Source organism: Bos grunniens, chromosome 19, assembly GCF_055505025.1.
Source record: "Bos grunniens cultivar Pamir isolate PY7600 chromosome 19, Bosgru_T2T1.0, whole genome shotgun sequence".
Taxonomy (NCBI): Eukaryota; Metazoa; Chordata; class Mammalia; order Artiodactyla; family Bovidae; genus Bos; species Bos grunniens.
In genome coordinates, this window is record NC_141183.1 from 34490624 (window position 1) to 34502658 (window position 12035).

Sequence of the window (12035 nt, forward strand, 5' to 3'; positions counted from 1 at the left end):
AGGCAGAGACACCAAAGGACAAGGGAATGAAGGGCTCGGAGGAGAGAGAGAGAGACCATGGATGCAGAGCAGACGTGGGCATTTGGGGCTGCCCAGGACGGTCTTCTTTTCACTGAGAGTAGCCCTCACTTTGGGAATGCTGAATTCAGTCCGGGGGGAGGGGGCAAGGCTCTTTCATCAGGAATCCTTTCCTCCCTCACCAAAGAGACTGGTACGTGATCCAAGCAGGATGGATGAGATGTCCCTGCTCTTCAAGTCAATCACAGGCAGACTGACCTACAGGCCGCAAACTGCGACTCTGGCAGAAGTGTCCAGGCCAGAGGATTGAGCCATTCCTGCCACTGACACCCTCCCCACACCCAGAGCTGTCTGGCTCAAGATGGTTCCAAGCCTAGTCTTCAGCCTTCATTTCCATTCTTCACACCTGCCCTTTGCCTTCCAACTAATTCCTTTGTTGTTTGAGTTGGCTGATTGGCTGCCGTTCCTCACAACCAAAGACCTCACAATGACCCAGGCTGCTTCTCCATCAGGATGATAGGGCAGTGGGACTTCCCTGACAGTCCGGTGGGTAAGACCTTCCAATACAGGAGGTTTGGATTCAATCCCTGGTTGGGGAGCTAAGATCCCACATGCCTCAGGGCCAAAATAACTAAAACAGAAGCAATTCTTTGAAAATGGTCCACATTAAAAAAAAAAAGAAAATCTAAAAAAGATGATAAGGCAGCATGCGTTGGGAGCGGCTGCATACAGGACCGTCCAAGGAGGGGTATGTAAAGAGAAAATTCCAAACGAGGCTGGGGTGAGAGGCAATGGAGGGTCACTCACAAAGCATGGTGTATCAGACAGGTCGGACCAGGCTGGGGCTACCCTGCTAGCCGAGTGATCCTGACTATCTCTCTGAGCCTTGTTCCACACCTAAAAGGAAGAGGAGTATTATGTCAGCTCAGGGAGTCATCATTTAAATAAAAAGAGACGAGGGTATCCTGCCTGGCACATAGTAGGTGCTTAATAGATGTTAGGTTCCTGGTCCTCTCCCCAGCCTCAGTCCCTTTCTTAATCCTGCAAGAGTGGCATTTTCTGTAAGATAAACTGCCCAAAATATTGCTGGTGTCACACTGTCCACAGGATAGTAAAAAGATGCCCTATTCACCAGATGAAAACATTTATTGTTACATTAACAGAAAAGAAAGCGGTCCTCATGTTTCCTGTTCTAGTTTCAAATAAATTGAGCTACATGGCTTTCATATGTTTGAAACAGAAATAGCCTCAGAAAGAAAAATTGTTCAGAGGTACACAGGGGCAGTCTCTTTCCTTCTTGGAAAGCGAAAATAAAGTTTGTGCCAAATAGTCCAACAGCTCTGCTCTTCTACCTTCAAGCATTCACAGCCAGCCCTCTGCAGGCAGCCCGATTTTCTGAGAGCAAGTTTCAGGAGGAGCTTTGACTCCATCCAGACACAGAAAAAGATCTTTCCTGGTCTCAATCAGGTCAGACGAAGAGCAGGGCAAGCTCCTCTCTCCGGCCAACAGCCAGCCGTGGTCTTGCTGGGTCGTGGGTGCCTTCTTGACACCCTTGGCCATTAAAGGAATAGAAAGCAGCCGGCGTGACTGAGAATCATGAGTGAGGGGCAGAAACCAGGCAGAGCTGTTGGTGGGTCAGCCAATTAGGGCCCCGTCAGCTGTATAGGAGTCTGGATTCTGTTGTAAATGCAACAGGGAGCTGCCGAGGAAATTAAAGCAGGAGGGTGATGCAATCTTATTTCCTTTCTGAAAAGATCCCTCTGGCTGCAGCATGAAGAACACACAGTAGCGGGGCACACTGGAAAATGGAAAACCAGTTAGGGCTGCTTTCATGAGGGTCTTGAAATCGTAACACATTATTGACTTAAACTCACTGTCATCTTAAAGACAGGTTTGAGGTGGTGTGCTGTGGTTGGGACCAAGGCTCCAGAGCAGAGTTCTCCATGAGGGGGATGCTTTTGCCTCTCCTCCAGGGGACATGTGGCCGTGTCTGGAGACAGTTTTGGTGATCAATCACAATTACAGGTGCCACCGGCAGCTGCTAGGTAAAGAAATGCTGCAGACGGTACAACGTACAGGACAAACCCCCACTCCCCTAGAATTACCTGGTCTTCTGTCCAAAGTGCTGAGGCTAAGAAGCCCTGTTCTAAGAGTCGAATTTTCTAGCTTTGCATCCTGGCTCTCCTACTGGCTTGCTGTGTGACTTGGGCCAAGTTACTTAACCTCTCTGGGCTCTCCCCCACCTCTATGGGATGCTTTTCCTGCCACCAAAGGATGAAAGAGAAGGATCGAAAGGTAACTGGGAAGGCTGTTTATTCCTCTAACTTGCCAGGTAGGAAGTGCTGCCTGGCACAGGCAGGGAGTGGGGAGGAGCAGGGGAAAAATGGAACAAGAAGCCTTTTCTTTTTTGGCCACATGGCTTGCAGAATCTTAGTTCCCTGACCAGGGATCGAGCCCATGCCCCCTGCAGTGGAAGCACAAAGTCGAAACCATTTGACTGCCAGGGAAGCCCCAGGATGGTTCTTTTTAAAAGAAGAAAACAGGCTTTCAAGCTAGATTCCCCTTGGACTTGAATCCTGACTCTGTCACTTCTTCAGCTGTGCTGCTTCAGGAAGGTTACACAGCCTGTCTGATTCTTGGTTTACCCATATGCCAAATGGGGATAGTAACTCTCGAAACACTCCACAAATGACAGCAGCTATTCATACTGTGTACAACACTCCAAGATGCGCTCTGAAAAGTACAGAACACGCTACAGTCACTGCCTTCCCCATCCCAGGCATTGGGCAACCTGCTGTCTCAGACATAAGAACTCTTTCTGCAGCTCTGTCAAGCTCTTTACCTTCTACATTATGCTGTGGTTTAAAAGAGTTTATTCAAGACATGTATGGTGATGCTCTCCTTAAAGCTGCAACCTGTCATTTTAAAAGAAAAAGAAACAGAGACAATTGGCTGTGCAGACAAGTTAAAGGAAAAAGGTGACTCGGCTTCTTGAGCCACTTTATTTTTAAATAAACATTTTATGTATTTAAGGAGTGCAACATGACGATTTGATACACACCAAGGTAGTGGTGGTGATGGAATTCCAGTTGAGCTATTTCACATCCTGAAAGATGATGCTGTGAAAGTGCTGCACTCAATATGCCAGCAAATTTGGAAAACTCAGCAGTGGCCACAGGACTGGAAAAGGTCAGTTTTCACTCCAATCCCAAAGAAAGGCAATGCCAAAGAGTGCTCAAACTACCGCATAATTGCACTCATCTCATATGCTAGTAAAGTAATGTTCAAAATTCTCCAACCCAGGCTTCAGCAATACGTGAACCGTGAACTTCCAGATGTTCAAGCTGGTTTTCGAAAAGGCAGAGGAACCAGAGATTAAATTGCCAACATCCGCTGGATCATGGAAAAAGCAAGAGAGTTCCAGAAAGACATCTATTTCTGCTTTATTGACTATGCCAAAGCCTTTGACTCTGTGGATCACAATAAACGGTGGAAAATTCTGAAAGAGATGGGAATACCAGACCACCTGACCTGCCTCTTGAGAAACCTGTATGCAGGTCAGGAAGCAACAGTTAGAACTGGACATGGAACAACAGACTGGTTCCAAATAGGAAAAGGAGTACGTCAAGGCTGTATATTGTTTAACGTCTATGCAGAGTACATCATGAGAAACACAGGGCTGGAAGAAGCACAAGCTGGAAACAAGATTGCCGGGAGAAATATCAATAACTTCAGATATGCAGATGACACCACCCTTTGGCAGAAAGTGAAGAGGAACTAAAAAGCCTCTTGATGAAAGTGAAAGAGGACAGTGAAAAGGTTGGCTTAAAGCTCAACATTCAGAAAACAAAGATCATGGCATCTGGTCCCATCACTTCATGGGAAATAGATGGGGAAACAGTGGAAACAGTGTCAGACTTTATTTTTCTGGGCTCCAAAATCACTGCAGATGGTGACTGCAGCCATAAAATTAAAAGACGCTTACTCCTTGGAAGGAAAGTTATGACCAATCTAAATAGCATATTGAAAAGCAGAGACATTACTTTGCCAACAAAGGTCCATCTAGTCAAGGCTATGGTTTTTCCAGTGGTCATGTATGGATGTGAGAGTTGGACTGTGAAGAAAGCTGAGCGCCGAAGAATTGATGCTTTTGAAGTGTGGTGTTGGAGAAGACTCTTGAGAGTCCCTTGGACTGCAAGGAGATCCAGACAGTCCATTCTGAAGAAGATCAGCCCTGGGTGTTCTTTGGAAGGAATGATGCTAAAGCTGAAACTCCAGTACTTTGGCCACCTCATGCAAAGAGTTGACTCATTGGAAAAGACTCTGATGCTGGGAGGGATTGGGGGCAGGAGGAGAAGGGGACGACAGAGGATGAGATGGCTGGATGGCATCACCGACTCGATGGGTGTAAGTCTGAGTGAACTCCGGGAGTTGGTGATGGACAGGGAGGCCTGGTGTGCTGCGATTCATGGGGTTGCAAAGAGTCGGAAACGACTGAGTAACTGAACCGAACTGAACTGAAGGTAGTGAAATAATTACTTCAGTCAAACCAATAAACATATCCATCTCTTCACATAATTCCCTTCTTGTGTGTGTGGTGAGAGGACCTAACATCTACTCCTAGCAGATTTCTAGCACTCAATATGGTATTATTAATTACAGTCACCATGCTGCATGCTAGGTATCTAGATTCATTCACCCTACAAAACTGACTGCCATTCAGTCTCTCCCTCATTTATCTACTCATTTTAATAAGTATAATTTATTTACAATGTTGTGTTAATTTCTACGTACAGCAAAATGACTCAGTTATATATATATATATACACATTCTTTATTGTATTCTTTTCCCTCATGGTTTATCACAGGATACTGAACATAGTTTCTTGTGTTACACAGTAGGACCTTGTTGTTTATCTTTCTGCTAATCCCAAACTCCCAATCCATCCTTCCCACACCCCCGCCTCGGCAACCACCAGCCGTTCTCTGTGTCTGGGAGTCTGTTTCTGTTTCACGGATGGATCCATTCGTGTAACATTTTAGCATCCAATCTCTACTACCCTACAATAATAGTCTCCAAGCAGGCAGTGTAAAGATGGGAGAGTAACAGGTGAAAGAGCAAAACACTTCCGAAGGGCTTTTTAATCGATTCGCAAGAGGGATGGGAAAAAATGGTCCAGACGTAAAACAAACAAACAAAACAAGCAAAGCAGTTCTTGTAGCTGGTTCTTGATGTGGACCAGTTTTGAGACACATCAAAAGTAATGTGCGACTGATTCATTACCAAAGCTTGTAAAACATTTTTTAAATTACAATGGATTATTCATGGACATTGTTTTGATAACTTTGCTCACTCGTGGTATAATAAATTTACTCACTTTTCCTTTCTTAAGTGAGAGATAAAAGGACAGAAACCAATATTGATCTTTATTTAGCAAAGCCCATAGAGAGTATAACTGATGTATCAACCGACTGTGGCTATTACAAATGATCGTAGGGCTTTCTTACTCCCAAAGGTTTGAGGTTTCATCCAAATCTGGGAATGCTGAGGGCACATGTGAAAAGATCACCCATCCTGTGTCTTGAGAAAAATGATTGGGAATCACTTGCTCTGCAGGATAAGTAACTGAGAAAGCAGAGCTAAAATGGTAGCATTTGAAAATAATAAGCAACACCACCGATGGCCTTACAGGACCATTCTAAGGCATAGGATACCGACGAAAAGGAAAAATTTTTTTTTTCGAACTTTAAACCAAACAGAAACCGTATTCACCGAATCACTGGGATTAGAGAGAATGAGGAACGGTGATGGGAGGAAACATCTGGTCTAAAACAAACGGGGCAAAGAGGAAGGCGCAGGGAATGGTACTGTGTGAGCAGCAGCCAGAATACACAAAAATCTACGGAGCTGAATTTCAAGATTTAGTTTTGAGGAGTTGAGTAAATGTTCAAGGCAAAAAACTAAAATTGAACACAATGTGTTTTCTGAGGGTGACTGACCTTGTCAGAACTCGGCCCTCGGGAGGAGCCCTCCAAGTCCTCGTGCACGCGATCCAACAACCAGAGCAGGAACTCCAGGGCATCGTGCTGGGCATTGCCTTGGAACTGAGCGCCATACTTGGAGACTGCGTTCTGAAGGAACAGAGAAAAACCAGAGGGGCAATGCGGCCTTTCCAACAGCCAAATACATACATCTCCACTCTTTGGAAGGTTCTTTTCCATATAGGTCATTATAGGGTATTGAGTAGAGTTCCCTGTCCTATACATTTCTGCTCTGTATACAGATTCATTTGTATAACTTTTTAGATTCCACATATAAGTGATATCATATGGTATTTGTCTTTGTATTTCAAGAAGCCCGCTCAGTTGTGTCCAGCTATTTGCAACCCATGGACTGTAGCCCGCCAGGCTCTCTTTCCATGGAATTCTCCAGGCAAGAATCCTGGAATGGGTTGCCATTCCCTTCTCCAGCGGGTCTTCCCGACTTGGGGATGGAACCCGGGTCTCCTACATTGCAGGCAGATTCTTTACCATCTGAGCCACCAAGGAAGCTCACTAACACATAAGTAATATTGTATAGTATTTTCTTCGTCTGACTTATTTTACTAAGCATAATATTCTCCAGGTCCATCCCTGTTGCTGAAAATGGCAGTATTTCATTCTTTTGTTTTTTTGGCTGAGCAATATTCCGTTGTCTGTTTCTATTACATCTCTTTTATTTACTTATTTTATCACGCCGGTCTTCACTGGGACATGTGGGGTGTTAGTTGGAGCATATGCGATCTAGTTCCCTGACCAGGGATCAAACCTGGGCCACATGCATTGAGGGTGGGGAATCTTAGCCACTGGACCACCATGGAAGTCCCCATATCTTCTTAATCCAATTGTCTGTTGATGGGCACTTAGTTTACTGCCATGTCTTAGCTATTGTAAACAGTGCTGCTGTGAACAAACAGGTGAGTGTATCTTTTCAAACTAGTGTTTTCATTTTTTTCCTGGAAATATACCCAGGAGTGGGATTGCTGGATCATGCGGTAGAATGTTTTGATACACATGATTATCTCTCTTCCCTGAAGCTCTGGCCCTTGTAGTGCTGGGGCCCATGCTCCCCTGCCCCCATTAGTCTATTTCCGCGCTCTCTCTGCTCATCCCACAGGTAGACAGCTTCCGGCCCTGCTCTCTCAGCAGTGGTTTCCTTCGTTCCCAATTAACTCTCCTCTTTGAGAATGACCACATGACCCAGTGAAGTGGAATTCCTTAAATACCAGGCCTGTGGTTCCTTCACTGCCTCTTCCTAAAATGAATGGAATTTGAGAAGTCTGAACTTCTTCTGTGGTTAGATCACAGTGTGAGCCAATCCTTCATCCATCCCTTTAATAAATAGGTGTTTGTTGAGTGCCTACCACAGGCCAGGCACTAGTCTAGGGACGAGACTTCCTGCCCTCTCGGCACTCATATTCCCACGCCCTTCACTTTGTCCCGTTAAAGGATATGGCAACTTCGTCATTTTCTGGGTAAAGGCAGGTTCCAGCTTTTAAAAAATTTTATTTCAAAGGGTAATAAATGCACCCACCTTTTTACATAAAGAATTCAAAATATAAAAAGAACAGTAATGAAAAGTCTTCCCTTGCCTGGGTGCCCCTCCCCAAAAGGAAGAAGACACTGAATATTTTCTTACTTAAGCATCCTTCCAGGGTCTTCTTTGTGCAAGCATGAGCATTTGAGTGTAAGCAACCCCCCTTGTCTGTGTACAGGGCACATCTTGTATATGTTCCCTGCAGGTCTGTCCTCTGCTCATGCCCACCCAAGGGAGCAATGTGAGCAAAGCTGTGGACCCAGCTGGTCTCACCACGTCCAATCAAATCAAAGGTGTGCCGTGTGCTCAGTCGCGTCCAGCTCCTTGCAGCCCCATAGACTGTAGTCCACCAGGCTCCTCTGTCCATGGGATTTCCCAGGCAATACTGGAATGGTTTGCAATATTCTTCTCCAGAGGATCTTCCCGACCCAGGGATTGAACCCACATCTCTTGTATCACCTGCACTGGCAGGCAAATTTTTTACCACTGAACCACCTGGAAGCCCTAATGAAAGGGCCTGGGCTTTTTTTCTTTTAAACCTTCCTTTGGGATTTAAAGGCAACTTTAGGATGAGCTGAAGCGAAATTCAAGATTTGATTAACTGAAATGCTGGTTCTGAGTTTTTATTATTTGAAGCACACTACCTTGGGTACATTGGAGGGTCTAGATTTCTCTGCACTTTGACCCCCCCCACACACACAAGCAGGGCTGCCCAATAAGCAAATAAAAAGAAGCATGAATACGTGATAAACAATGAGTAATGTTTGTGATAGAAGTATTCATATGCCCCAGGCAATACTGGGGATACATTTTGACTAACAAGTTATTGTTAATCTGAAATTCAAATGGAGCTGGGCATCATGTATTTTGCTGGCAACTGTACCCCCCAGTCACCCTCAAACCTGTATCATTAGCACCAACATTCCATTCTGGGGGAGCAGCCAGCACCCCCCAGCTGGAAATCTCTAAAATCAGCTCTTTGTTTTAATGTCAGAGTCCTCTTTCAGGGTCCCTCTCACACCCACATCAGTCAAGAGTTCTGATTCTGGCTTCCTGACTGCGCCTTCCAGAGTCCCATTCCCACTGTTGAGTCCTAATTCCTGTCCACCCAGATGACAATACCCATCTAGAAGGAAGTTGGGCCCCCAGAGGCTCCCCCTGCCCACCCACTGCCTGCAGGACAGGACAGACCCTTCTTCCCACAAGCCTGCTGGTAAGGTCAGGCCCCCACCCCAAACCCTTCCTAACTGCATTAAAGCTATATCCTAACATGGGAGGGATGAATGGCAATATTTGGTATTTCTACCCTGCAATATGGCATAGCTCTTACCCATATGTGTGTTTCTCCTTCTCATCACTGATAATTTACAACATGTTTAAGCAGTATTCCTAGTTATTTCATATTTCTGGTTTTTAGGAATGAAATCTCATTTTTATGTTTCTAAAAGGGTCTTGCTTTTGACTATCTAGTACCTGACCCTATTAATGACAGTGATAATTCTAAAACATGGATTCCCCGAACCATTCAGTAGTTTCCCTTCCAGAAAAAAAAAAAAAAAATTGAATTTTTTTTTTATCCTGTTTCCATTTCATGTCTTACTGTTTTGTCCAGAACTTCCAAAACATACAAGTGATGAAGGTATCCTTGTTTTTTAAAAAAGCAATGCCTCTGGTATATCACTTGAGGCATACTGCATTTCTAAAATTGTTGGTCTAAAATTGATCCTCAAACACATAAGCTAAGATAAATTCCAGATGGCTGAAATCCTTAAATAGCCATAGAAAAATCAGAAGTACATAACACAGAATGTTTATCGAAAGGTATGAAACAAATAAATCTAAAACTTTCTGTAGGTAGAAGGATTGAGTCTGGAGGAAATATTTTCAGCAAGTATGACAAGAGTTAAAGAATTTAAAGAAACAAGAAAAAAGAGCATTATGACCAAGGCAGAATGTTCAGACAAACCACATGAGCAGACAATTCCAGGAGCAGTCTTATAACCACTCATAGTGAAAAAGCGTAGAAAGATCCAACACTTGGCTCCAAACAAACAAATGTTAAAACCAAGATGCTATTTCTATTTGTTCAACATATTAATGAGAGAATATTTAATACTCAGGAAAACATGTATTGCTGGGGTATCTACAACTTGATATCATTTTTGGAAATTTGTCAATGCGGGCACTCAAAATAATCAAGCCCAATAAAGTTGATCTAAAAACTAAAAAGCAATAAACACTTAAAATTGGGAAGATGATTTATATAGATATCAAAACTCATCAGATGGTACTTAAAATTTTTACTCAGCCCTGAGAAGAAATTCTGCTATTTGCAGCAACATGGACGGACCATGAGGACATGACGTGAGTGAAATAAAAAGACAGAGAAGAACAGTGTATAACACCTTTTATAGTGGGATCTAAAAATATCAAAATTGAAAAGCAGTATATAGTGGTTATGAGGGGCTGAGGGTAGACGGAAGGGAGAGGTGTTGAAGGTACGTACTTGTAACACTAGGTATTTAAGTTCTGGAGACTAGTACATGGCACAAGCAGACATCAGGTATGGGTTCAGTTCCAGACCACCATAATAAAGCAAATATTTCAATAAAGCACATCACGTGAAATTTTTGGTTTCTCGGTGCATATAAAAGTGATATTTACACTCCTCTGTGGTCTCTTAATAGTACAATATTATAACGTACAATAATATGTCTAAAAAACAACATATGGACCTTAATTTTCTTAAACATTTATCGCTAAAAAATGCTAACCATCATCTGAGCCTTCAGCGAGTCTTCATCTGCTGCTGGTGAAAAGTCTGACCTTGATGTTGATGGCTGCTGAAGCCTAGGATGGCTGCGGGAATTTCTTAAAATAAGACAACAGTGACTGACATCTACGCTTGGATTGACTTTTCCTTTCACTTGAACCCTTACAGGTCACTGCAGGGTTACTCATTGGCCTAATTTCAATGTTGTGTGTCTCAGGGAAGAGGGAGGCCCGGGGAGAGAGAGATGGGCGGAATAGACAGCTGGTGGAGCGGTCAGAACACACACATTTATTAAGTTCATCTTATATGGGTGCAATTCACAGCACCCCCAAAACAATGACAATAATGACATCAAAGATCACTGATCACAGATCATCATAACAAATATGGTAAAAATGAAACAGTTGGAAATACTGTGAAAATTACCAAAATGCGACACAGAGACACAAAGTGAGCAAATACTGCTGGAAAAAGAACACTGACAGACTTGCCCTACACAGGGTTGCCACAGACCTTCAGTTTGTAAAGAACACAGTCTCTGCAAAGTACAATACAATGAAATGTACCTATACAGTGATTATAGACAACACAACTGTATTATAAATACTAAAGTCACTGGAGACTAAACCTTAAATGTTCCCAGCACTAGAAGAAATACAATTACATGATGAGATGGAGGTATTAATCTATTAATGCTACTACTGGCAATCATACAGTAATACAAACGTACCAGATCAATATGTTATCAATACATACCCTACACAGGGTTGTATCTCACATATAACTCAATTTTTAAAAATGGGTGCATTTCATTGTACATAATGTATACCTCAAAAAGTTGATTTAAAAAGCAAGAAACAAAAAAAAGAACAAAACAGTCATCTTTGCTTTGACCATGTCATTTCACTCAAGGAATTAAGCGTATGGAAATGATCAGAGCTGAGGACAATGATTTAAATATAAGAATTTTCAATGCAGCATGATAGTTGGAAAACTGTACAGTATAAAAATGTCTCCCCACAGATGTACAGAACAGTCTTTTGGACTCTGTGGGAGAGGGAGAGGGTGGGATGATTTGGGAGAATGGCACTGAAACATGTATAATCTCATATACGAAACGAATCGCCAGTCCAGATTCGATGCATGATACAGGATGCTTGGGGCTGGTGCACTGGGATGACCCAGAGGGGTGGTACCGGGAGGGCGGTGGGAGGGCGGTTCAGGATGGGGAACACGTGTACACCTGTGGCGGATTCATGTTGATGTATGGCAAAACCAGTACAATATTGTAAAGTAATTAGCCTCAAATTAAAATAAATAAATTTATATTAAAAAAAAGTCTCCCTAGCAATTGGATCATTTAGTGAAATAGCATACAATCATTATTAATAAAAACTGTTTCATAGAACATTTTAATGACCAGGAGAAAGTCTCAAGTTAATACTCACATGAAAACAGCAGGATACAAAACTAGAATTTCCAATTGTTTGTACATGATTTGAAACACATCAACACACTAATGATGGTTATCTCTAGAAGGAGGAATTCCAGATCTTTTTTTTTTTAAACACATTTTAGTATTTTTCATTTTTTTTTAGTTATACATATTTAATTATATCATCAAGAAATCAAAGTATTTTGGAACAGGATTTTTTTAATGTATTTATT

The 12035-nt window shown here is 42.8% G+C and overlaps 1 protein-coding gene across 7 annotated transcripts in view; it reads right to left on the reverse strand.

The window, feature by feature from the left end:
- Nucleotides 1-12035, reverse strand: part of USP43 (ubiquitin specific peptidase 43) — a 51629-nt gene that overhangs the window by 36272 nt on the left and 3322 nt on the right. For 4 of the 7 annotated variants that reach the window (XR_015147890.1, XR_015147889.1, XM_086358873.1 and 1 more), the window contains exons 2-3: nucleotides 6019-6150; nucleotides 826-915 (exon numbers count right to left, since the gene is read on the reverse strand). The exons of 1 other annotated variant lie outside the window; for it this stretch is intronic. Coding sequence is in view for 4 of the 6 variants with exons in the window: in XM_086358873.1 (XP_086214999.1) it covers nucleotides 826-915; nucleotides 6019-6150 (222 nt within the window). In the remaining 2 variants the exon portion in view is untranslated. The remainder of the gene's footprint in view (nucleotides 1-825; nucleotides 916-6018; nucleotides 6151-12035) is intronic. 2 more of the 7 variants (XM_086358875.1, XM_086358874.1) reach the window with 1 other exon arrangement.